Raw genomic sequence first — 27881 nt, 5'->3', positions numbered from 1 at the left:
AGTGAAATAAGCTAATTAGAAAAGAGCAAATACTGTCTGATTCCATTCATGAAATGCCTTGCGTAATCTAGGTAAGAGAGAAAGTAACAAGGTGCTTACTGGGGACCAGAAGGAGGAGAGAACGAGGCATTGTTTCATGAGGACAAGAGTTTCAGTTTGGGAAGTTGGGAAAATTATGGAGATGCGCAGTGTTGATGGCTGCAGAATGATAGTGTCCTCAGTACCATTTAACTGTATGCTGAGAAATGAAACGTGTTGATATGTGTGTCTTAAAAACTGTTGTCTTGACTCGTAGGTTGATTTTAAAGAACTGGCCATTGGCTAAAGGAATTAGGAAAAAGCAGGTCTGTTTTCTCCACTCTCGCAAAGGAGCTATTCCTGGATCACATCTGAGGTAATTAAATCTTCTCTGTTCACTGTTAAATTCTTTCTATTTATTTTTTTTTTTTGGACTAATGCTAAGGCTTATTTATTAACGCATAGGTGATAACATAATATTTTATACCCTTGGTTTGACTAAAACACAGCCGTGCTCAGAATGGGCACTCCTTGAAGGACGAATAAGAAAATATAAGTTGTCAATCTGTGCCATCTGTTTCTGCCCCAGGCCCACCTGGCTTACTCCTCTCTTTTCTCACACAGTATCTGGGTGATGGTAGAAAAGGAAAACTGGAAGAAGCCAGAGAGCGGACACCGAATAGGGAAATGAGAGAAAGACTGCTAGGGTTTGATTTATGAGCGAGTCTTAAGGGCTATGGAATGACGAGAACAGAGACAGCCTGGGGAGAGGGGTTTTGAGTTTTGCTGTGCACTAAGGCGGTCTTTTTCCCTTGGCATTTTTAGGAATCGCTGCAGCAGAGCTGTAAATCGCCTTTTGATTAGTATTTCTTTGAATGTCATAAGGAGATGAAGTGAGGCACAAGGTGACAGGCTCGCCTTTGGGTCCCATTCGCATCCCCAGGACCTGGGAAACTGTCCAGTACTTGTGACCAGTCGGCGGTATTTGACAGAGGAGTTGCTCCTCTGCGTGGTCATTGGGAGCTCGTCCTTCTCAGCGCCCTCGTTTCTCTTGCGTTCCACCCAACACCTTGTGAAGGGTCCTTCTGAAGGGATCCACTGAAAGAAGCAAGAGCGGTTCCCCTGTGTCGTGGGAAAATGACAGCCGTTGTCACTTAATGTCATCCTGACGCTCTGGGAACGAGCCGAAGCCGGAGAGGAGAGGTGGTGACAGAAAGTATGTGGAGAATAGCTGTACATCACTTCATGTAGTGCGGGGGTCAGCATATTCAGAAATGTGCATTCGGCCTGAAAGCCAATAGCTTAAGTCATTCAAACTCCATCTCGTTGGACCATAAAGCCACCTGCAGTATTTCGTATAAAGGACTCTGTAGAAGGATGAATTCTGTTTACTGAATTGAACATCAGGTAATAACCCTGCCCCCTACTCTTTGTTTCCTGGCCTTCCCAGCCTACGAATTTGGATGCATTACAAAAAGTCCTATGGCAGCATGATCACTTAAAAAAAAGCTATCCGGGTAATAACACAAACACCTTTAAACTGGAGAAAAACTCATTTGCCTTTGAGGTTTGATCATTCTTGATTTTATCACTGGTCTGATTGTCTTCCTTGGGAAAAACGTTCCGAGTTACACCTTTTTGTTCAAGGCTCCAGGTGTTCCTTGGAATCTACCACTCTATTCTGTAAAGGACTCACTCTTGGATGCTTTTCTTTTTTTTTAAAGATTATTTATTTCTTTATTTGACAGAGAGAGAGATCACAAGTAGGCAGAGAGGCAGGCAGAGAGAGAGGAGGAAGCAGGCTCCTCGCTGAGAAGAGAGCCCCATGCGGGGCTTGATCCCAGGACCCTAGATCATGACCTGCGCTGAAGGCAGAGGCTTAACCCACTGAGCCACCCAGGCGCCCCTCTTGGATGCTTTTGGTGGGATGTCTTCCACCTCGACCTTCTGAACTTGGCTTTTCGCAGTCAAGCCTGGTGCTGTCCTGGTCCAAGCGAGGGCCTCTTCCATACAGAAAAGATGCAGGGAGCTTGGCTAGGGAGCATCCACGACTGTCTGAAATATAAAACACATTCTTAGAATCCCACCTAACTGATTCAGTCTTTCTTCCCTAATTTTGATTGTCTGCATTGCCTTTTCTGAAGACTCAGCTGAAGTATCCTTTCCCTTAGGGAGCTCTGTCTGATTTACTTCCAGGCTAGGTTATGTTATGTGTCTTTCCCACAGGCTTTTTTTTTTTTTTTTTAAGATTTTTTTATTTGTTTATTTGACAGATCACAGGTAGGCAGAGAGGCAGGCAGAGAGAGAGGAGGAGGCAGGCTCCCCGTTGAGCAGAGAGCCCGATGTCCCACAGGCTTTTTATAGTGAGAATCTGTTTCAAGTTTGGATTCTCAGGATTTTTGATCTCCCTCTGTTTGGAGAATCCCTTCCTTCCTCTTTTCCTCCCTTCATGTGTTTGAGTGTTTATTGAGAGCCTACTCTGTTCCTGGCATTGGGGACACAGCCGTGAATAAAGCAGACACGCATCCTTCTTTCTGGAGCTCACATTTGGGTAAGGAGAGATAGATGAGCATATAAATAATGAGATGGTGGGAAGAGCCATGGGGGTGGGGGAATATAGCATAGAAAGGTGATGACATGTGCTAAGGGAAGGAGGCGTTAGAGTTTTAAATAGAGTGGTCTCACGGAGAAGGTGACTTTTGAGCAAAACCTGGAAAGAGGGCTTCCCCTTACTTTAAGCGTTTTGGTGGTGGGAGACAATGTGGGTCTCCAACTGTAGAACCTCACCAGGTGATATGCTCAGCTTCCGAGTATGCCTTACAGCTAGACTGAGGGTGAGTGATCTAGAATAACTGAATCTTTGGACCCCGGGAAACAAACTGAGGGTTTGGGATCGGAGTTGGGTGGGGAGATGGGGTAACGGGATGATGGGTACTAAGGGGGACATGTGTTGTGATGAGCACTAGGTGGTTTTTTTTTTTTTCCAGTGTTCCAAGATTCATTGTTCTTGCACAACACCCAGTGCTCCATGCAATACGTGCCCTCCTTAATACCCACCACCAGGCCCTCCTAACCCCCTCCCCACCTCCCCTCCAAAACCCTCAAATGGTTTCTCAGAGTCCACAGTTGCTCATGGTTCTTCTCCCCCTCCGATTTCTCCCAGCCCACTTCGGCTGTCCTTCACCCAATGTCCTTTGTTATTGCTTATGCTCCACAAGTAAGTGAAACCATGTGATAACTGACTCTCTCTGCTTGACTTACTTCACTCGGCATAATCTCCTCCAGCCCCGTCCATGTTGATACAAATGTTGGGTGTTCATCCTTTCTGATGGAGGCATAATACTCCCTTGTATATATGGAGCATATCTTCTTTATCCGTTCGTCTGTTGAAGGGCATCTTGGCTCTTTCCACAGTTTGGCAACCGTGGTCATTGCTAATGTGAGCCCTGGGGTACAGATGGCCCTTCTTTTCCCTACCTCTGTATCTTTGGGATAAATACCCAGTAGTGCAATTGCAGGCTCATAGGGAAGCTCTATTTTTAGTTTCTTAAGGAATCTCCACACTGTTTTCTACTGTAGGTGCACCAGGTTGCATTCCCATCAACAGTGTACGAGGGATCCCCTTTCTCCACATCCTCTCCAACACATGTTTACACGTTTACTGTCTTGTCAATTTGGGCCATTCTAACTGGTGTAAGGTGGTATCTCAATGTGGTTTTGATTTCAATCTCCCTGATGGCTAGTGATGATGAACATTTTTTTTTGTTTTTGTTTTTTTAAAGATTTTATTTATTTGACAGACAGAGATCACAGGTAGGCAAAGAGGCAGCCAGAGAAAGAGAGGAGGGGAAGCAGGCTCCCTGCTGAGCAGAGAGCCCGATGTGGGGCTCGATCCCAGGACCCCGGGACCATGACCTGGATCGAAGGCAGAGGCTTTAACCCACTGAGCCACCCAGGTGCCCCATGATGAACATTTTTTCATGTGCCTGTTAGCCATTTGTATGTCTTCTTTGGAGAATTATCTGTTCATGTCTTCTGCACATTTTTAAAAATCTGATTATCTGTTTATTGAGTGTTGAGCTTGAGGAGTTCTTTATAGATCCTGGAGATCAGTCCTTTGTCTGTAGTGTCATTTGCGAAGACATTCCATGGGTTGCCTCTTTGTCTTTCCATGTTTTTTTTTTTTTTTTAAAGATTTTATGTATTTATTTGACAGACAGAGATCACAAGTAGGCAGAGAGGCAAGCAGAGAAAGAGGGGGAAGCAGGCTCCCGGCTGAGCAGAGACCCTGATGCGGGGCTCGATCCCAGGACCCTGAGATCATGACCCGAGCCGAATGCAGAGGCCCCAACCCACTGAGCCACCAAGGCATCCTGTCTTTCCATTTTTTTTTTTAAGATTTTATTTATTCATTTGACAGAGAGAGAGATCATAAGTAGGCAGAGAGGCAGGCAGAGAGGCAGGCAGAGACAGAGGAGGAAGCAGGCTCCCGGCGGAGCAGAGAGCCCGATGCGGGGCTCGATCCCAGGACCCTGAGATCATGACCTGAACCGAAGGCAGCGGCTTAATCCACTGAGCCACCCAGGCGCCCCTCTTTCCATGGTTTTAAATTGACCCTGGAAATAGGGTAAAAGTAGCAACTGGGCAGTGCAGTCCCCTTTTTGGAAACTGTCTGGAGCTGCAGTAGTTATTGTCACTGAAATTTCACTGGTATAATCCAAATCAATAATGCTGGTGTGGACTAATACTCCCTTTGAGGTGAGGCCAGATCGTCTCAAAAGACGGTAAAGGGCCCAAAATTATTCGGAATTTTAGTGGGAAGCTCGGCAGGCATTAAGAGATGATCTTTGGGAATGGGGATATCGAATCTGGCACTACATAAATTTAAAATGGTACATTTGTCTGAAATCTCGGTGCTAAGGGAGAATTGGCTCCCTTGTTTTGAGGGGTTGATGACTTGCCCCAAAGTAAGTTTCCCTGAAGGCAGGATCCATCCTTGTGGAATTTGGAATGACATTGATTTGCCCAATGAATTCCTTCTTTACTTTTAGGACAGAGACCGGTGGCTCATGTCTTGCATTTCGCAGGGAGAATTCTCCTTGTTGCCTACCTTGAGCTTTAGGATGCCCTGTCTGCCCACCGTAGAAACACTGTCCTTTAAATTTTCCTGTGGTCAGAGCAGCCATTGCTTGAGCGAACAAATCAGCTTTATAGGTCTCTGTCCCCCCTCCTTGGCATAGATTTATATGATCTGTTAATGTTTCCTTGCCTTTAAAGGGTGCAATCAGTTTTTTTACAATCAGCCTTGGCATTTTTCATATGCCATTAGCTGAAGAATTGTATCAGCAGCTTCGAGATTAATTTATCTTTCAATAGCTTCTTGTAATCCTGCAATAAAATCAGTATAGGGTTCTTTAGGACCCTGTACCACCTTGTGAAAAGAAGAGCACTTCTCTCCTTGGCATTCTGTTCTCTCCCAGGCTCTCAAACAGCAATGTCGAAGCTGCTCAATAGCTTGATCATTCATTAGTACTTGGTCTTGCACCAGGCCCATGGCCCAATGCCCGTGAGCTGCTCCATGGAAACAGGAACAGTATTAGCTGTGTTACGGGCAGCTGCTGTTTCTGCATGATCTTTCCCCATGTTAAATTGTAAAAACTCACTTGAGGATGACTGTTTTTGCTAGTAATAACCCATCAATCGGAGTAAGTCGATTGTCTTCTCAGATGCCTTGAATGATTCCCGTTGTATATGGGGAATTAACTCCACAGTTTTGTACTGCCTGTTGTAATTCCTTGAATAACTTGAAGGGAAATGGCTCATGCATGGCCTCATAGATACCATGAGGGTTGTTGGGATCATGTCCTGGAGTGACATGTTCTCTAACAGTAACTGGGAAATTAAAATGTAAGGCATCTAAGTCCCCTGCTCGCTTTGCTTCACTGAGGCCTTTTTGAATGGCTGATGGCATGATTTTTCATCCTTTTCACTAAATGGTGCCTTCTCATAGGAAGGTGGAGCCGATGGTGACGGCGCCACTTGCCCTGGCACAGTAGCAATTCCTCCCTCCTTTTGTTCTGTTACTGGAGTGGGGGGAGGACATTCTTCCTTTATATATTCCTTGCGATGACTTTAGTAATCTCCGTCCACGATGGCATGTTCAGGTTCCTCTTTTTTAGTTTCTCATGAAACTCATTATCGCTGTCCAAATTAGGAGTTTATAAAGGCTCCAGGCTCTCTGATTCTAGGAACTCAGACCTAGTGGGGTGATACCTCACACACACACATGCACACACCCTGCACACACATATGCACACACAGGCACGCGCGTGCACACACACACACACTCACTCTCTCTCTCTCTGCCCCTTTCAGCTTACTCTTCAAGCAAAGGGAAATGAGGTCATGTGCTCCAGGTAACACTTAAGATGTTTCTGGGTCTAACTCCAGTTAGTTTATTAACTACATTGATCTTCTGACATGGATGGGTAGCAACTCTTTGTTTGAAAAGCACTATTTTCGACAACGGAATCCTGTTTACTCTTTTAAAACTCTGTGGGTCAGTTTTCCTTGGACAATCTGGGCTTGTAGGTAATTTTGTCCCTTAGTGTGTTTCTGTGTTGAGTTGCTGCCTTGAGTCACCAAGGGTATGTGCTTTTTTACAGGTGTCTGCTGATGTGGAGACATGGACGCGGTGGGGGGACATGTTCGTACAGCATTAGCACCGACTGCAGTCAAGGCAGCAGTAAGCTTTGTCAGTGGATATGAAGAGAAGATATGATATCTGTCTGCTTCTGTGAGCTCAGAACTGAGCTGGGTGACATCACACACACACACACACACACACACACACACACACACACACAACCTCCTGCTTTGAGCTACACAGCAAGGAAATGGAAATGAGTTAATACACTTAGAATATCACTTAGAATGTTTCAGGGTGTAAGTAATAGAAGACCAACTCCATTTGGTTTCTTTTTTTTAAAAGGTTTATTTGAGAGAGAGTGGGGGAGAGGGGCAGAGGGACAGAGAATCCTGGAACAGCCCCTCGCTGAGGAGCCTGATCTGAGCTCAATCCCAGGACTCCGAGCTCATGACCTGAGCCAAAACCAAGAGTTGGCCTCTCAAATGATGAGCCTACCAGGTGCCCCTCCATTTGGTTTAAATGTAAAGACATTTATTAACTCACAAGATACTCACTGAGAGGTAGAGCAGACTCCAGTGCCCACAGTGTCTTGGCATGGCCTTGGGATTTAAGCTCCTTCCACTCCTTCTCGTTCTCGTAAAGCTAGTTCCACTTAGAGTTGCTTTAATTGATATATTTCTGAACCCACACTGATGTTTCCTGTAGGTGTGCATTCAGTGACTTCTTAATCCTTGATCACTTTATTTTTTATTTTTGATTTTATTTATTTATTTGACAGAGATCACAAGCAGGCAGAGAGGCAGGCAGAGAGAGAGGAAGGGACGCACGTTCCCCACTGAGCAGAGAGCCCGATGTGGGGCTCGATCCCAGGACCCCGGGATCACGACCTGAGGCAAAGGCAGAGGCTTTAACCCACTGAGCCACCCAGGTGCCCATCTTTGATCACTTTAAAAAAGTGACAGTTAAACTTCCTCCTCCTCTTTTTTTTTTTTTAAAGATTTTATTTATTTGACACAGAGAGATCAGAAGTAGGCAGAGAGGCAGGCAGAGAGAGAGGGGGAACCAGGCTCCCTGCTGAGCAGAGAGCCTGAAGTGGGGCTCGATGCCAGGATCCTTCGGCTCGTAACCCGAGCCGAAGGCAGAGGCTTAACCCACTGAGCCACCCAGGTGCCCTAAAGTTCTTCTTCTTAATAAATCATGGTTTTTCACTTCCATTCTTTCTAGTAAGAGGCTGACTTGTCACTTCAACATCATCATGATGTCTGTTGGAATGTGTAGACCTTTGTCAGCAATTGGGATTTCATCTGTTCTGTCATTTCTTGCAAATTCTGAGTCTGCTTGTCTTTCGCTGCAAGGAGCTGAGCGTGTTCAGTGTTCATCTGCTCCTGCCGGTGTTGGAGACGGTCCACTTTCTCCTTCTGCTCCTGTAAAGACTGAAGCAGTGCTACCTTCCCCTGCTGCTGGTTGTCAATGATCTGTTGCTCTTTTATTTCCCCCCAAGGTCATCTTTTAACTCCTTGAGTTGAAAGACCTCACACTCTAGTTCTACAGTCTCATCTAGGATTTTAGGTCAACCACAGGGACAGTGTGACTCTGTTGTTTCAGGCTCTCCAGGTCTTTGTTCATAGGAGGATTTTTGTCAGAGAACCAGGCTTTTATCTGTTCTATCGTGTCTTGCAAATTCTGAATCTGCTCGTCTTTTACTGAAGGAAGCTGAGCATGCTTAACATTCATCTCCTGTCGGTAGGAAGATCGTCTACCTTCTGCTTCTGCTCCTGTAAAGATTGCAGCAGTCCTACCTTCCCCTGCTGCTCGTTGTCAGTGATCTTCGGTTGTTCTTTTACTTCCTCCTTGAGATCCTCTTCTTTAAAATTTTATTTATTTATTTGATACAGAAAGAGAGAGAATAAGCAGGGGGAGTAGCAGGCAGAGAGAGAGGGAGAAGCAGGTTCCTTGCTGAGCAGGGACCCTGACGTGGGGCTTGATCCCAGGACGCTCGGATCGCGACCTGAACCAACGGCAGTTGCTTAAACTACTGAGCCACCCAGGCACCCCAAGATCATGATTTAACTCCTTGAGTTGAAATACCTCATACTCGAGTTCGACAATCTCAACTAGGATTTTAGGGTCAACCACAGGGACAGTGAGACTCTGTTGTCTTAGCCACTCCAGGTCCGCATTCACATGGGGATTTTTGTCTGGCCTGGATGGGGGACACATGTCTTTGTCCTCCACAGATGGCTGTAAAATGTCATGGCTTCTTAAGATTCCCGTCGACTTACCAAATTCCTCCTGAAGCTCTGGCCTTTCTCTAAGCTCTTCAATGTACACGTCTTGCTCTCTGACACATTGTGTCAATTGCTTCTGCTCCTCCAAAGCAGAGGCCAGCAGTTTCTTCATTTCTTGATGGTCGGCGTCCGCTGCTCGATCCTCTTTTGGAGGTGTAATATTTCCAGGTCTTTCTCTTGACCAAGTTGAATGAAATGCGCATGCCCTACCGGTGACCATTCTTTGAGACTTTGCCCAGACTTGTTTGTCTCTTCCAACAGCTTCTTTTCAGCCCCACACAATTTTGCTAGTAACTCTTTCCCTATTTTTAAAGCCCTCACAGCGATCTTGTTTTCCAGAGAATCCTTGTTGTTCCACAGAATAGATTCTTCCAGCTGATGTCTTACATCTTGGAGCTCCGAAAGCAACTTTTGTTGTTTTGCTCTGCGATCAGAAGCAACATTGTTTCAACTCTCATTCAGCTGCTGCATCTCTGCAAGTTGTTGCTTCAACCTTCTGAGCTCAGTTTCTGTTCTTGAAGGAAGTCATCGTTCACGTTCCCAGCACAGTCTCGATCTTGCAGGTCTTCCATCTGTTTTTGATACTCGGTTAGTTGCTCGCAGTGCCTCTCATCGACGACTGCCAGTTTCCCCTGATGGGCAATCTGCAATGGCGCCACGCCAAGCTGATTGTCATCCATCCCCCTCATCCAGTGCTGTTCATCCCTGGTGCTCTTCAGTTTCCAGACTGGATTTGAGTCTAACCTCTTCGGTCGCTGGCATGAAGACTGGGACGAGTTCGTCTAGTATGTCACTTCTGCCTCCAGTGTTCGGATCTCATCTGGAGAGTCTGTTGATGTCTCGCTCTGCCCAGCTGACATCAGCAAAGTCCACGGCATTGCCATGGAAAGTTCCTTTCCTCAGCACATCTCTGGTGAAATTGAAGGTGTGGCCCAGGAAAGAAGGCTCACTGCCATCCACTCCCCCAGCAAATGGCCCAGGCCAAAGCCCTGGCCACCAACCCAGACAGAAATCTTTGCAGGTCATAAAACTGACCTGGTCCACTGTGGAAGAGCATCTAGCTTTCTCTTGTGGGAGCTTCCGGCCATTTGGTCCTTGTTCTGCCACGAACTGGATCCGTCTCCTTTCCTGTGAGTGAGCGTGGTTATACCTGTTCTTACTTGTTAAGAGAGCGCATGAGAGATCAAATCAGGGAATCGCTACAAAAGGCCTTTGTGTCATATCACTATCACCCAGCCTTGCACATCTCTAAATTGTATGGTAGACACTCACGATGACCATAAAATCTTCGTGATCATCAATATGGCAGACACGGGGCTCTGGGGTTCAAAATCCCACTGGCAGGGTCTTCCACACATGCAGAGGACACGTCTACAAGGGTTTTCTTTTTTTCTTTTTTTCTATCAGAAGCTCTGTTTGTAACAGCCAAGGATGAGAAGCCAGGCACCCATCCTTCACCGGGGCCCTGGTGACATCAAGTACGTGGCTGACAGCGGCAGCAGGCGCAGCTGCTGGGGACAGGGGCACGAGACAGGCAGTCAGTGCATTCCCTCTGAGTGTATTTTTAACATTTTGAAGCAGGCGGGCACCTTCACAAATGAAACTTTTCGGGAAGAAAGAGGGTGAATGTTCATTCACCTTTAATCTCCAGAAGGTGGTCTCCATCCCAGCCCTAAGTTTAGAACTTTACGATGACATTCTGTCTTTGGTAGAAATGCCTTTATCAGTTAGTTACCTGACAGAACGGACTTGAGGAAAATATTCTGAGAGAGGCACAGAGACAAGCTATTGCTCAGTGAGGTCGGAAAGCATCCCTGCAGAGCCCGCCCCAGGAGAAGAGCAAATGCGGATTCTGCTGCTCTTCTTCAGGGTCAGCGATTAGTGTGTGGACTCATGGGAGAAATAGGGACTTTCATATTCTCTTCCCTTTTTTTCCCTTTTGTTTCTTTTTAATTTAAAGCTGCTGCAACCAAAGCAAGTAGAATCTATTTAATGATTTAATGGTAGAATTTATGATTTTACAAATAAAACACCCTGTGGAGCACCTGGGTTGCTCAGTCAGTGAAGCGTCTGCCTTTGGCTCAGGTCAGGAACTCAGGGACCCGAGATCAAGCCCTGCACTGGGCTCCCTGCTCAGCCGAGAGCCTGCTTTTCCCTCTCCCTCTGCCCCTCCCACTCATGCTCTCCCTCTGAATAAAGAAATAAAATCTTTAAAAATTATTAATGTCCCATGATTGGTACAGAGGAAAGACAAGTATTTTACATCAAAACATCAGATCTTAATGTTCCTCTTTGACATACGCTTTTTTGTGGCCAAGTACAAACTACTTAGGACTCAGATAAAACTCAAAATGCAAGATCGTGATGAAATAATATTTTCAAATCACCAAATGGGGCCAATAAATGTCGAAGCAAATAAATAAACAAAGGCCATTACATCTGACACTGCTTCCTTCGTCTCCAGCCTGTGTGGGTAAAAGCCTCTAGGGTTATAAAATGGCCTCACAGACCATCTGCAGGAGAGGAAGGCACAAGCAAAAGTTGCTGAAGAAATGGACTTGTTCAGCTCCAGGGTGGGGAGCTGGGGTAAAGGCGACGGGAAATAAAAGAGGAGGAAAGGGAGATAACATCTGTGTTCTAAAGTCTTGTTAAAGTAGAACTATCTTAAGAACAACATTTGAGTAGCCTTTAGAAACGTACTGCAATGTGATACAGGAGTTCTACGTGTATTGATTCTCCTAATAAATAGTCTGAGCTTGTAGTTTACAGGTTATCTTGCATTTTATGTTTCTAGGAAATCATTTTTATTGTATGTTACAGAATATCGCCCACAACAGACTGGATATTGAAACCTTGCCCAGGTGGTGAGGTGGGGCAGAATCCAAGGTGGGCCAGTGTGGTCTCAGGACCCCTGAGGCCACAGGAAGCATGGGGTGTCTGATCCGGCAGAGTTCCCAGGCATTGGAATGGGGAAATTGGATAGGGACGGGGAGCACAGGAGGGGGTTCTGGACTGGGTTTGCCATAATCCACAAACCGTGGCTAGGTTGGGCAGTAGCTTTTGTGTGGGGGCGCTGCATAGGACAGAAAGAGCGATGACCTCTGCCTGCTCCCAGGAGGACTGGACCAGGCACAAACCACAAGAGACTATCTGGCACGCAGAAAAGTGAAGGTTGCTTATCCCTGATAGTTTACTGAAAAGAGTGGACCGAGATCTTTCAGCTCAGGGGCTGGAAATCGGGGCACAGCCATTTTTATTTTCATCCTCTAAAGTGGCCCACAAAGCCTTCAGGGAACAAGAGTGGCACAGAGCAACCAGAAGCAGTTTACACTGAGCCCTGGCAAGGGGCGGCACAACTCGCCCCAGGCAGAGATACCTGAGAATCAGCACAGCAGGCCCTTTCCCCAGAAAACACCTGGAAGAACAGGTGAACACCCACGTTTAGGAGCACACGGGAGTGCAAAATCCCAACACTAGGGGAAAACAGTAAATAGAATTCAAAGGTTTTTTCATGATTTATCTTTCAGTCTAAAATTTTTTCCTTTTTGTTTTTTTCTTTTCTCCATTCCAATTAGTTTCTTATTTTATCAACTCTTCTTTTTTAAGTCTTTTTAGATTTTCATTTTCTATATTTACATTTTTCAGATATATTCTTCATTTTTGGCTTCCTTTCACTGTATTCAGCATTATGTTTGTTTATATGTAACTTTGGTGATTTTACACTTTTGGGATTTGCTGGCTTGATTTTTTGTTTGCTTTTTTTTTGGTCAGAGAGAGAGAGAGAATGCATGCACAAGCAGAGAGAGAAGCAGGCTCCCTGCAGAGCAAGAAGCCCGATTGGAACTCGATCCCAGGACCCTGGGATCATGGCCTGAGCTGAAGGCTATGACTGACTGAGCCACCCAGCCCTCTCAGGTTTGGTGTCTGTTAACAACCCAGTACCTCCCGGAGGTTTGACCACCTGGGAGATTATATTCTCTTTTCGTCCTGCCTCCCCGTCCCCACATTTCGTTTTTTGTTAGTTTTTGGTTTCTGGCCTCTTTGAAGTTCACTAGTGTGTATTTTGCTTGGGTCATGGTTGGTATTTTTTATTTTGCTCTCTTGTTCATCCATTCTTCTCTGGGCAAAATGAATAGGAGGAGGAATTCACATCAAAAGAAAGAACCCGAGGTAATACTCTCTGCCACAGATCTAATCCATAGGGGTGTAAGTACAATGTCAAAGCTGCAATTTGGAATAATGATTATAAGGTTACTAGGTGGGCTTGAATAAAGCATAAAAGACACTAGAAAATCTCTTAGTGCAGAAATAACATGTAATCAGGCTGAAATTCAAAATGCTTTAACTGAGATGCAGTCTAAATTGGATGCTCTAACAGCTACAGTATGTGAGGCAGAAGAGAGAGGAAATGACAGAGAAGACAAGTGGATGGAAAGGAAGGAAGCTGAGGAAAAGAGAGAAAAGCAACTCATGGACCATGATGGGAGGCCTCAAGAAATCAGCAAAACCAAACGTGAAACAATATTAGAATTGTTGTGGTCCCTGAGGAGATAGAGAGAGAGACACACACACAGAATATATTTAAACAAATCATAGCTGGAAACTTCCCTCATCTGGGGAAGGATGCAGGCATACAGGTTCAAGACCTAGAGAGGACCCCTTTCAAAATCAGTAAAAACAGATCAACACCGCAACAGATAGTAGTGAAGCCTGCAAATTTCCAGAGACAAAGAGAAAATCCTGAAATCATCTCAAGACAAAAGGTTCCTAACTTACAGGCGTGGCTACATTAGGCTGGCCGCAGACCTATCCACAGAGACCTGGGAAGCCAGAAAGCGCTGGCAGATATCTTTGGGTACTAAATGAGAAAAACATACAGCGAAGAATACTCTATCCGGCAAGGCTGTCATTCAGAACGGAAAGAGAGATAAAGGGCTTTCTGGACAAAGAGAAACTGAAAGCCAGCCCTGTAAAAAAATATTAGAGGGGATCTTCGAGGTGAGGAGAGAGCCCAAAAGTAAGAGAGACTGGGAAGAAACAGTCTACAGAAACAGGGACTTTAGAGGTAATACAATGGCACTCAATTCATCTCTCTCAGTAGTTACTCTGAATGTAAATGGGGTAAATGCGCCAATCAAAAGACACAGGGTAGGACACCTGGGGGGCTCAGTCGGTTAAGCTGCCGCCTTCAGCTCGGGTCATGATCCCAGGGTCCTGGGATCAAGTCCCCCATCGGGTTCCTTGCTTGGCAGGAAGCCTCCTTCTCTCTCTGTCTCTGCCTGCCACTCTGCCTGCTTGTGCGCTTGCTATCTCTCTCTCTCTCTAACAAATAAATAAATAAATAAAATATTTAAAAAAAAAAGACACAGGCTATCAGACTGCATATGCTATCTACAAGAGACTCATTTTAGACCTAAAGACACCTCCAGATTGAAAGTGAGGGGGTAGAGATCTATTTGTCACGCTAATGAACCTCAAAAGAAAGCTGAGGTAGCAATCTTCATATCAGACAAATTAGATTTTAAACAAAGACTACAGCAAGGGATGAAGAAGGACGATATAGCATGCTTAAAGGGTCTATACCCAACAAGAAGGTCTAAGAATTACAAATATTTATGCTCCTACCTTGGGAGTAGTCAATTACATAAGCCAATTAATAACCAAATTAAAGAAACACTTTGATAATAATATAATAATCGTACCCCATACCCCAAGGTTGTCACGTTATTTTCCCTTGCTTTCATATGAAAGTTTTATGGTTCTAGCTTTTCTTTTCTTTTTTAACTTTATTTATTTGAGAGAGAGTGTGCGGGAGGAAGGACAGAGGGAAAGAATTTCAACAGACTCCCCGCTGAGTGTGGAGCCTGACACAGCGCTTGACTCCAGATGGGGCTCCACATGGGGCTTGACACGGGGCTCAATCTTATAATGCTGAGACCACAATCTGAGCCAAAATCAAGAATCGGACCCCTGAGGGACTGAACAAACCAGGTGCCCCTGGTGCCAAGTTTTATATTTAGGTTTATGATCCATCCCAAATTAATGGCTGTCCACAGAATGAGGTCGAGGTCGAGGTCCATTTTGTTTCCGCTTGAATACCCAGTTTACCCAGAATTATTCACCAAAAAGACTTCCCTCTCCCCCACTGAACGGATCTGACTTGACACTCTGGGCAAACATCAATTGACAGTACTTGTTGTGACTGCTCTATTTTCGGACTCTATTCTGTTTCACGATCTATCATTACCCCAAAGATTTTGGTTACTGTGGCTTTACTGTAAGTCTTAAAAGTAAGTGGGAATAAGCAGTGTAAGTTCTTCAAATGTGTTCCTTTAAAGACTTTTTGGGCCATCCTAGACCCTTTGCATTTCCATATAAATTTTAGAATCAACTTGTTCATTTCTTCTAGGAAAAAGAAAAAGATGGCTAGGTTCCTGAGGCTTCTTCCTGGGGGAGGCAGGGCAGGGGGAGGAGGGCCTGCTTCTCCCTCACCTTCTGCTTCTGCTCTCGGTCCCTATCCCTTTCTCTCTCTCTCAAAATAAAATCTTTTAAAAATAATAAAAATAAAAATTTTAAAAGGTGGTTAGGATTTTGACTGGGATTGCATTGCTTGCATGAATCAAGTCGTGGGAAACAGCAATCTCAATGACATCAAATCTTCCGAGGCATGAACAAAGCATATCTCCCAATTATTTCGTGTCTTCTTGAATTCCTCTCAACAATGTTTGATAGTTTTCTGTGTAAAGCTCTTTCATATCTTCCATGAGATTTATTCACAGTCAGTGCTTTTTTTTGGTTTGTTTCTTTGTTTTTGTAAGTAGGCTCCACACCCAGCATGAAGCCCAGTGCAGGGATTGAACTCATAAGCCTGAGTCCAAGACCTGAGATCAAAAGTCAGATGATGCATCCACTGAGCCACCCAGTCACCCCAACCAGTTTATGTTTTAGATGCTCCTGTAAAATATTTTACATTTTCATTCTCCTTTCCACGTACGTTTATCATGCATCTGTCTGACAAAGAATTCCCACCCAGAATACACAATAAACTCCAACAAATCAAAACCAAAACAACATTAACAACGACAACGGGCAAAAGACTTGGACAGACGGTCCCCAAAAGATGCAGGAATGCCCACTAAACACACGAAAAGGTGCCTAACTCAGATCCTTCATCACCAGGGAAATGCAATGTGAAACCAGAAGGAGATGCTATTTCATCTTCACAGACAACACAGAATGTTAACGAGGATGCTGAGCAACTGGAGTGTCACTATATTGCTGGTGGGAAGTGTAAACTGATCAACCACTTTGGAAACTAGGCTAGCACTTCGATACATCCCCACCCTGTGACTAACCAATCCACTAAGCAAGTTCAGGAGAAATTTAAGACTCCTGTAAGAATGTTTATTGTAGCCTATTCACAATGACCGAAAACTTGGATACAATGAAATGTCTAATCATCAGGTGAACAGATGAGTAAATCCTGGTACATGGGCGCTACATACGAAGGAACAAACTATCTTTACACTGACAAAGACTTTCTCCTTGACCAAACTGTAGCCAGTGTCCTCTGAGCCCTCTTCTCAACTAGGCCTCAACCTTGACTTACCACACACAGACTTCACCAAACACTAACATAGTTTCTAACAGCTCAAGTCCCCTCACCGAGGATGACGCCAGTCCCCCTGAGTGCCTGCCTCAGAAAACTCAAGGTAGCTACTGTTTCTTCAGCCAACACTGAAAAATCAGGCCCCTGCCTCCCAGTGAGCAAATCCTGGAGGTTTCACATGGACAAAGACCTTTCCCACTTTTTGTCATCTTTTCCTTCCCTGACTTTATTCAGCCCCAACCTTACTCTCTCATTCTCTCCTTAGAAAGCCCTCTGGACAAATCCAGGTTGAGTTTCATGCATGCAGGACTCTTTTCCTGATTGCAGTAGTTATTAGATTAAAATCTGTCCTCACCACTTGCACTACGATCTGCTGCTGTTTACCTTTGATACGTGCACACAACATGGATAGCCCTCAAAGAACACGCTGAGTAAAAGAAGACCAAAGAATACATGCTGCATGCTTCCGTTTATACGATGTTCCAGAACAGGCAAATCGCATCTACCATAGACCCTAAAATCAGAAAATGACCAGGGGGGGTAAGGAGACCAACTAGAAAGAGATACAAGAGTAATTTCTGCAGTTTCAGATACACTTTATGTCTTGTGCTTGGGGGCTGGTACCCAGATACACAGCGGACCCTTCAACAATGCAATGGCTATGGGTACCCATTCTTGTGCAGTCAAAAATTTGCATATAAATTTCATGTCCCCCAAAACGTCACTACTAATTGCCTACAGCTGACCAGAAGCCCTACTGATAATAGGAACAGTTGATTAACACATTTTGTATGGTAAATGAATTATACATTGTATTCCCTCACTAAAGGACACTAAAGAAAATATTCAGAAAATCACGAAGAAAAGACATTTGCATTACTGTACTATATGTATCGAAAAATCCACCTATAAGTGGACCCATGCAATTCAAACCCATGTTGTTCAAGAGTCAACTGTGTACATTTGTCAGTGCTCACAGACTAAACACTGAACACCTGAATATTTTATCTTATAAATTATCTCCTTCTCACTCCTGCCCTCTCTCTGCCTGCCTCTCGGCCTGCTTGTGATCTCTGTCTGTCAAATAAATAATAAAATCTAAAAAAAAAAAAAAAAAAAAAAAAAAAAAAAGAAAGAAATTTAAAAGTCGGCCTGCTGAGTGTGCTGAGAAAGGTAAGAATTTATATAACAGCAGCTTCTACATACCAGGGCTGGCCTGACCACTTCTCTAACGTGAATCGACCTGCTATCATCTGGAAAGTACAATGGCCTGGGTTTCAGCCAGGAGTCTGACTCCAGTTACAGTTCTGCCACCGATGTACCATGTGACCTTGGGAAAGTCATTTACCTCGAAGTTCCTCCAACGGTCTCTAAGTCATGAGGAGGTGTCAGGTTAAGAAGAAATATGGAAGTGCCAGGGATCAGTCCTATCGCTAGCTTGCGGGGGTCAGAGTGTACTCCTCGCTGGAGCACGGACACTGTCCCTGCTTCCCGCTTCGGTCAGTGCCTTTGCTCATTCCTGGGGCAACTCCCTGCGCCAGAACTGTTAGGTGCTGGAAATACAGAGACGAGTAAGACAAAATCAATGCCTGCCCTCAATATGTTGAGAGGGAAAATGGTGAAATTAGGCATGATGGGTGTGACGTCAGCACTAGAGCAAAAGAGCCGCAGGGGTACAAGGGAAGGGCGGTGGGAATTGGAAAGAAGTAACCGAAGTAAAATCTGGAATGAGTCTTACAGAACGGGTAGGGGGTTACTAGGGGAGTGATTAGGGAGTGGCCTTTCGGGCAGAGAGAACAGACAAAGGCATAAAGAATGACAATGGATTCTGCGGGAAATTGCAGAAGGGAAGGGAGGTGGGCGGGGGCCAGACTGTGGAAGTTAACATCATGATAAGTTGAAGAGTTTGAACTTTATCCCACAGACAGGAAGAAACCTTTTAAGGATTTTCACATCAGAAGGATTGCTGTAAGGGCAACGCGGTAGATGGACTGAAGATGCGGACTTGGGGGCAGAGAGCAGCCAGGAGATGGCAGTAACTATCCAGGCAGAAAGGCTGAGGGCTGGAGCCTCATTGCTAGCAGCAGGGAAGAAGCCACTATTGACACATAAGTCGTCTTTTCTACAATTCTGTATTTCCTGGGTGGATGTCCAGAGTAAGGAAGATCATACTCCCTTGTAAAACAAAGTATCACCGGGAAATAATATTAGCTAACATCAACCAAGCTCTCACTTTGCTCCAGACACTTGACAGGCTTGCACTCTGAGTGAGGCCCATCCCACGCAGGGTCCCTGAAGCTGGTCACCTGTTTATACCCGAGTGGCCCACCTGCAAACCTCGGCTCCTACTGAAGTTGTAGGACTTCTAAGAGCCAGGGGTGCTTATTTACTAACTTGTTTTGCTAGGCACACTTGTCAAGATTATATATTTAACATTATATAAACTCAGAATGTGAACACCAAGAAAGGTCTTGTTTTTTAAAAAATGAGTGTTTGCTTTGGAAAGATCCAGGAAAGGTAAGTGGCTAAACAGTAATACCAGCAGCAACCATGAACTGTTGGTGGGTTTGGTATCAACAAACTGTTGAAAAAACACCGTATTCTAAATTCTGAAACAGGGATTCTATAATTAACTTACATCCTCTCAAAGATGAAAAGCAATCAACAACATGAATGTTTAGAAACACTGGAATTACATAGTTAAGAAACTAGACCAGTTTTTGGAAAAGGCAGTTTTAAACACAAGCAGAGAAAAAATTCCATGGCAATTTCTTCCCTCTACAAATTGATCTTCTCAAAATCCCAATTATCTTTTTTTTTTTTAAACAAGATTTCATTTATTTATTTGGCAGAGAGAGAGAGTAAGAGAGCACGTGCACAAGCAGGGGAAGCAGCAGAGGGAGAGGGAGAAGCACTCTCCCTGCTGAGCAGGAAGCTCCATGTGGGGCTCGACCCCAGGACCCCAGGATCATGACCCAAGCCGAAGGCAGACGTGCAACCGACTGAGCCACCCAGGTGCCCCTCAAAAACCCAGTATCTTTTTTTTTGTTTGTTTGGAAAAGGTAGACTTTTAATAACTGCTTTTATCACCAGGTTAAGTCATGCAGTTACAAAGTAGTTAGAGGGGCGCCTGGGTGGCTCAGTGGATTAAAGCCGCTGCCTTCGGCTCAGGTCATGATCTCAGGGTCCTGGGATCGAGTCCCGCATCGGGCTCTCTGCTCGGCGGGGAGCCTGCTTCCCTCTCTCTCTCTCTCTGCGTGCCTCTCTATCTACTTGTGATCTCTGTCAAATAAATAAATAAATAAATCTTTACAAAGTAGTTAGAAATTTCTGAAAGGATATTGTTTAAAAAAAAAAAAAAGCTCGTTCTTATATAAATAATATCTAGTACTCCACTGGGACACTACTGTTCAAAAGGCCCCGGCGAAGTAAATCGCAAACAAAACACTCAACCCAAGGTTGTTTCCAGCCCAGTGGTAATGAAGCTGTGCGCAGAATCCAGGCCTCTCAAAGAGGACATCAAGTCAGGCCGAGTCAGGGTCATTGGCAGGGCTTGGAGCCGCCAGCTAGACTCCAAAGTGGGAGTCCGAGTGGAAAACCCAGTATCTTAGAAGCAACCGAACAGGATCTGAAAATGTACTTACGAGCCTGTGGATTCTGAAAAGCTACAGCTTTGTCAGTCCTGAGCTGAGACTGAAGGGCAGCCACTTCCCCACGACGAAATTCTGGTGATGTGGTGACATTGAGCAGGAACTCCATTAGAATATCACTACAGAAGACATCAGGATGAGAGCTTCGGGTCAAAAATGTAAAACCAATGTCCACGCTACGTAAATGTAATGTTCTCGGTATTAAGTTTTAGGCCCTGTGGTAAGCACAAAGTTCTACGTTTCCGAGCAAGAACCCAAAACCAAAATCAGAGGTCATAAGGCAACATTCAAAAAGGCAACACCTGGGGCACCTGGGTGGCTCCGTGGGTCAAAGCCTCTGCCTTCGGCCCAGGTCATGAATCCAGGGTCCTGGGATCAAGCCCCGCATCGGGCTCTCTGCTCCGAAGGGAGCCTGCTTCCTCCTCTCTCTCTGCCTGCCTCTCTGCCTAGTTGTGATTTCTCTCTGTCAAATAAATAAAATATTAAAAAAAAAAGGCAACACCTGAGCAGTTACGTGTTTCTTTAAAAGCAGGTGTCCTCAACCCATGCAGGTACTTACACGTGGTCCCGCAGGCATTCCACAGTGTAGGCCATGCTTTCCCTTGTTGAAGTCACACTGCATCAAAAACAAATTACAGTGAATTATCTAAATCAGAATAAGTTTTCCTTACATCTTTGTTAACTCAACCAATTCCTCTGGAAAAATTATTTTGAAGTATGAAAATACACATACGCATCGACTAAAACATACAATATTTAAGAACTATTTTAAGGAAGGCAATCTTGACATGTTACACGTGGATGCACCTTGAAGACATGATGCTAAGTGAAATAGGTCAGTCTTGGAAGAACAAATAACATGATTCCACTTTCAGGAGGAACCTAGAGAAGTCAAAATCATAGAACATAGAACGGTCACTGTAGGGGGTTGCAGGAAGAGAGTGGGGAGTTTCTGTTTAATAGCTGGAGTTTCAGTTGGGGTACATAAAAAACTTCTTAGAGATGGATGGTAGTGATGGTTTCTTTTTAAAATTTTTTTTAACATTTTATTTATTTATTTGACAAGACAGAGATCACAGGAGGACAGAGAGGCAGGAAGCAGGCTCCCTTGCTGAGCAGGGAGCCTGGTATGGAGCTTGATCCCACGACCCTAGGATCATGACCTGAGCCGATGGCAGAGGCTTTAACCCTGAGCCACGGAGGCACTCCAGTAATGATGGTTTCTTTCTTTCTTTTTTCTTTTTTAAGATTTTATTTATTTATTTGACAAACAGATCACAAGTAGGCAGAGAGGCAGGCAGAGAGAGAGAGAGGAGGAAGCAGGCTCCCTACTGAGCAGAGAGCCCGATGTGAGGCTCAATCCCAGGGCCCTGAGATCATGACCCGAGCCGAAGGCAGAGGCTTTAACCCACTGAGCCATCCAGGCACCCCGTAGTGATGGTTTCTTAATGCCACTTCACGCCAAAGGCCTGTACACTTAAAGCAGTAAATTTCATGTACGAACTTAAAAAAATGGCAAAGCTGAAAATGTCTTTGTACTCTTCTCCGACTGAACTCACTCCCTCCTTCCCACTCTAGAGACAAGCATAATCGTAAGCAGTACTCTTTTTTTTTTTTTTTTTTTAAGATTTTATTTACTTATTTGAGAGAGAGTAAGAGAAGGAACCCAAGCAGGAGGAGAAGGATGAAGGAGAAGCAGGTTTCTGGCCAAGCAAGGAGCCCGATGTGGGGCTTGATCCCAGGACGCTAGGATCACGACCTGAGCATCCCAGGCATCACCAGCTTTTTTTAAAGATAGCACTACATATTATTATATTTTTTAAAACTCATACCATAAAAACATCTTGTTTTTCCACAAAACATTTAACTGGAATAATCTAGTTCATCCCTTAACTGCTGTGCACTAGTCTCATCACATCACTAGATCATACTTTACTTATCCCATTTCCCTGCAGATGGCATTTAAAGTATTTCCAGGCTTTACAAAAATAAAGAGTATCTTTGCCCAGGTGGATTAAAACTTAATTTGCAACATATGCTCCTTTTCAATATGACAGGATTTTCCTTGATTCTTTTCTACATAGTTGTATCAATTTATTCCACTAATCGTAGAAAAGATTCTCCCTCTTAACACCGCCAACACGATACATAAGTCTGTCGGGTAATAGCATCACATTGTGATTCCAAGTAAAGATCAGTGTTTCTGGCTTCTGCCTCTGGGAATAGACGGTACCTACCCTTTGTCCATCGATTTCCTATTTGCTTGTCTTCTAATTTGTAATTCTTTATATTTTCCAAATAATCTTCTCCATGTTATGTATGTTGCAAATCTTACTGCCAGTTACTTGAATTTTCACTTTAAGGCATAAAGATGTCTTACATTTTCATGTAGTTAAATTCAGTAGCCTTCTTCTTGTGTCTGTTTAATAAATCCTTAACTGCCTTGATAAAACAGAAAAGTACCCTTATAATCAAATATTTTCTGGTGTTTTCACTATTCATTTACTGTTACTTATTTTTAACAAACCTTAATTTACCACCAACTCCTTCGATTCCACGGGTTATCTTGAAAGATGAACCTCCTTTAGTAGTCTGGAAAAAGAAAGAACAACTGTATTTTTAGGAATTTATCAATGCCAAGTTGGCAAACATCACACTACATCACAATCTAATGTCTAACTGTCATTAGATTCAAAAGAACTTTACCTACACAGCGGATCCTTTTTAGTTTAAGTATTATAAAACAAAACACACAACAGCTTTTCTTTTCTGTACGATCGAGATACCGAAGCATTCCTGAACAGAGTGAGACAGTAAAGATGCTTACCAAACTGGATGCAAGACGAAGCACATGAGAGGTTCCTAAGTTGCTGGAGTCCTCAGATCTGCTGCCGGCTTTAATGAACAAACTTTTCTTGATGCAGGAGCGTAGTTTTCCAGAGAAGCCATCACTAAGCCGTTTGGTAATTTGGTAAACTGTATTTAAAATAAAGGGAGAAGTGATCAACGCTTTTATCTTACCAAAGACAGACAGGCCGTGTGTGGGTTCCAGTGAGCCACTCAGTGGGCCTGACCTCAAGGTCCTGAGGCTGTGAAGGCACTCCTGCAGGGGCGGCCGCGGCTGTCACTTTGGGAGCAACTGTCAGGGAGTAAAGTCTCTAAACACAAAAAAGACAGGTTACACACATTTCTCTCAAGAAAAGGCTCAGTGGATTAGGCCACTGCCTTCGGCTCGGGTCATGATCTCGGGGTCCTGAGATCGAGCCCCGCATCGGGCTCTCCGCTCCGCGGGAAGCCTGCTTCTTCCTCCTCTCTCTCTGCCTACTTGTGATCTCTCTCTCTGTCAAATAAATAATAAATAAATAAAATCTTTAAAAAAAAAAAAAAAAAAAAAAAAAAAAAAAAAAAAGAAAAGTGTCTTGTATTCTGGTGTGCCCAAGCAATAGAAGGTGTTCAGGGATAAAATAACTTCATGGGACTGGGAGGATTTAGTTAACTTATTACTTCCCAGCCACTCTTAAATCTCTACTTATTTGTGATTTGTAGAATGCGAAGAAATACCTAACCCTACATGTTCATTTGTTTAGAATGGAAAAAACCACTGTATTTTCTTTTCCCTGTTAACTATCTTATTAAAGCTTCAGGTAGTTCTTTCTGGCTCCAAAATGCTTTGGAATTTTTTGAAAAATTGTAGGACTGTCACATCCGTACCCTTTCATAGATTTTAGCGTTACTAGTTTCCTTATCTGCCCAGAGTCTCATTTCAGTTTACTTCCCAAGTGAAATGACTTCATCTCTATAATCATTTTAGTAACCTTTAAAAAAGACAAAGTATACCAAGGAAAATTCCCCTAAGACCTCAATGTTTCGCACAGTATCTTCACTCTCTTGGGTGCTAGAGTAAGACCACACAACCAAGGCTTTTATTTCTCTAACTAATATACATGTTTATCACCCGGAGATTAACAACATTTCTGTGGCCTGGTGCTCCCAGCATACCGTCTTGCTCTCCCCACAACACACACACAAACATGTTTAATACACAACACTGGAGCAATCTAATCCCTTCCTTCCACACGGAGTCTGTTTGGTGGTAAGTAATCAGGCCTGTCCTACTCCAATACACTACTGTGCTGGGACACGTCCTTCTGATAAATCGGCCCTAACAACAAAATGCTTACCTCCACGGTATCTGGCCTTCGCACCAGGTAAACCAAGCCCACCCCTCCTGTTGAGAAACTGTTCTGCAACTTGCTTTAGGACACGGTGACTCACACCTATTTCAATAGAAACAAAACAGAGCTAGAACCATACTTTTTAAAATACAAATTGTAAAACATGTTTTAAAAACAATATGTGGTTATACAATTCAAGTCATTAGAAAACCAGTAAAGAAAACAAGAGTCCCCCCCGCCATGCTTCTCTCCCAGAGATTCCCTTTATAGTTCACTAATACACACTCATCTAGAACTTTTTTCGATACTTGTATTAGTATCATCCTCATTTTCTTATTTTTAAAATGCTGTTATTTTATTTATATTGTTTCTAACTTGTCTTTCGTAATTTATATCTGAGTGTTCTAGAGCAAACATTTAATGACTATAAAGAATCCGTTACACGGGGGCGCCTGGGTGGCTCAGTGGGTTGAGCTGCTGCCTTCAGCTCGGGTCGTGATCTCAGGGTCCTGGGATCGAGCCCCGCATCGGGCTCTCTGCTTGGCGGCGAGCCTGCTTCCCTCTCTCTCTCTCTCTCTGCCTGCCTCTCTGTCTACTTGTGGTCTCTCTCTGTCAAATAAATAAATAAATAAATAAAAATCTTAAAAAAAAAAAAAAAATTCCGTTACACGGATGTACTATATCATTTACTTAATCAGTCCCTTCTTGATGGATATTAGCATGTTTCCAATCATTGGCTATTAAAACAATACTGCACTGTGCATCAAAGAACACTTTTTTTTTGCTAAACTTAAAAATCAATTAACATAGTGTATTATTAGTTCCAGAAGTAGTTGAGTGATTCATGAGTTACACGTAACACCCAGTGCTCATCACATCATGTGCCCTCCTGAAGGCCACCACCCAGTTACCCCATCCTCCTCTCCACTTCCCCTCCAGCAACCCTCCCTTTGTTTCCTACAGTTAAAGAGTCTCTTGTGGTTTGTCTCCCTCTCTGATTTTGTCTTTTCGTTTTCCTTCCCTTCCCCTATGTTCATCTGTTTTGTTTCTTAAATTCCACCTATGAGTGAAATCATTTGATAATTGCCTTTTTCTGACGGACTTATTTCACTTAGCATAATACCCTCTCGTTTCACCCACATTGTGGCAAATGGCAAGATTTCATTCTTTTTGATGACTGAGTAGTATCCACTATATGTATATGCACCACATCAAAGAACACTTTCAAGAGTGAAATGGACGTACAGACTGGGAAAAAAATGTTTGCAAATGATGTATCTGATGAGGATTTAGTATCCAAAGTACATAAAAAACTCTTACAACTCAAAAATAATAAAAAACCAACCCAATTAAAAAATGGGCAAAGGACGTGAACAGACATTTCTCCAAAGAAGATATACAAATGCCCAAAAAGCACGAAAAGATGTTCAATGTTATTAGTTCTTAGGGAGACACAAAGGGAATGAGGTACCACCTCACAGACGCTAGGATGGCGGGGGTGGGGGGGGGATGTCAAATGCTTCAACTGCATCAGACAACAGTTACCACAGGTCCTGGCAATTTTACTTATGATATACCCTGAAGAAGGAACAGGTTAGAACAGGTGGTTCTAACTAAAACTTATATGTGACTGCTTTTATTTACAACAGCCAAAAGTTGAAAACAACTCAAATGCCCAAGTGATGAACAGATGAACAAAAAGTGATCATGGAGTATTTTAGCCAGAAAAGGGAATGGAACACTGGCACGTGCTACAGTATGGATGGACTCTGAAAAGATGCCAAGTGAAAGAAGTCAGTTATAAAAGGCCAGGGGGTATAGCTCAGGGGCAGAGCATTTGACTGCAGTTATAAAAGGCCATATACTGCCGACTTCCACTTATATGAAATGTTGGGAGAGTCACCTCTACAGAGACAGGAAGGAGATTGGTTGCCAGGGGCAAGGAGGAGGTGCAATAAGGAGTGACTATAATGAATACAGGGTTTTTGGGAGGGCTGATGAAAATGTTCTGAAATTAGGGCGCCTGGGTGGCTCAGTGGGTTAAGCCACTGCCTTCGGCTCAGGTCATGATCTCAGGGTCCTGGGATCGAGTCCTGCATCCGGCTCTCTGCTCAGCAGGGAGCCTGCTTCCCTCTCTCTCTCTCTCTGCCTGCCTCTCTATCAACTTGTGATCTCTCTCTGTCAAATAAATAAATAAAATCTTAAAAAAAAAAATGTTCTGAAATTAGGTAGTGGTAATAGTTATAACACCCTCTGAATAGAATAAAACTCATGGAACCGTATACTTTAAAAAGGTGGATTTTATGGTATTTGAATTGTACCTCAATTATGTGGTTATTTACAAAACAAATGAACCAAAAAACAATACTGCAAAAAATATCTTGGTGAAATTATTTTCTAAACCTGACCAACTGTTTCTGTAAGATAAATCCTTAAAGATAAAATCACTGGGTCTAAATGTATCAATATTTAAAATTTGAATATACTTAAAGAGAACTCCAAAATATACGACTTTCTATTCCCACCAACAATTTTTGGGAATGCTTAATTTCTCCAACCCTGGTTAATACTGGGCAGTGTCAATCTTTTAATTTTTGCCAATCTCATGGGTTAAAATTTTAACTATTAGGCAAGGCTATCTTTTCTTTCTTTTTTTTTTAAGATTTTTATTTATTTATTTGACAGACAGATCACAAGTAGGCAGAGAGGCAGGCAGAGAGAGAGGAAGGGAAGCAGGCCTCCGGCTGAGCAGAGAGCCCAATGCGGGACTCGATTCCAGGACCCTGGGATCATGACCTGAGCTGAAGGCAGAGGCTTTAACCCACTGAGCAACCCAGGTGCCCCAAGGCTATCTTTTCTTTCTTTTTTTTTTTTTTTTAAAGATTTTATTTATTTATTTGACAGACAAAGATCACAAGTAGGCAGAGAGACAGGCAGAGAGAGAGGAGGAGGAAGCAGGCTCCCTGACAAGCAGAGAGCCCGATGCGGAGCTCGATCCCAGGACCCTGAGAGATCATGACCCGAGCTGAAGGCAGAGGCAAGGCTATCTTTTCTAATAACTGGCTACACACATATACACACACATACATTTTCCCCATGAATTGTTTGTTCGTGCCCTTCACCTATTTTGAATTACATTATATTTCTTTAAAACAAAAAACTTGTAAAACCACTTTGCTTAGAGAAATTTGCCCTTTATCATAGATTTTTCAAATACTGTAATAAACTCAAAGCCAGTAGTTTACATAGTTAAATGTTGGATTCTGCTTACTAAAACAAACAACCTACCAGTTAAGATCCTATCACACAGTGCCCGTCTGACATCCACAGAGGACTGAGTTATCAAATATGGTTCAATCCTGTGCTCACAAACTTCAGCTTAAAAAGACTACTCTTAAAGAAACAGACTGACATGCAAGCAATTCCCAACTTACCAAGTCCAATCAAAGCCATGCTCGCACTTGTGAAATGGTTCTGGACAAAGTAAGGCAC

The 27881-nt window shown here is 43.6% G+C and overlaps 1 protein-coding gene across 1 annotated transcript; it reads right to left on the bottom strand.

Annotated features, from left to right (window-relative positions):
* Positions 1-302: 302 nt before the first annotated feature.
* On the bottom strand, positions 303-27881 carry LOC123933386 (cytochrome b-c1 complex subunit 2, mitochondrial-like). Its single transcript, XM_045992488.1, has 8 exons — positions 27824-27881; positions 24396-24491; positions 23042-23190; positions 22742-22806; positions 20774-20830; positions 20209-20333; positions 11466-11468; positions 303-310 (listed from the first exon to the last, which is right to left on the bottom strand). The coding sequence occupies exons 1-8, from the start codon at positions 27840-27842 to the stop codon at positions 303-305; spliced, it is 522 nt and encodes a 173-aa protein (XP_045848444.1). The 5' UTR covers positions 27843-27881.

This window comes from Meles meles, chromosome 21 (assembly GCF_922984935.1).
Source record: "Meles meles chromosome 21, mMelMel3.1 paternal haplotype, whole genome shotgun sequence".
Taxonomy (NCBI): Eukaryota; Metazoa; Chordata; class Mammalia; order Carnivora; family Mustelidae; genus Meles; species Meles meles.
The sequence above is the reverse complement of the archived record's forward strand: the minus strand, read 5'-3'. Positions and strand labels throughout refer to the sequence as shown.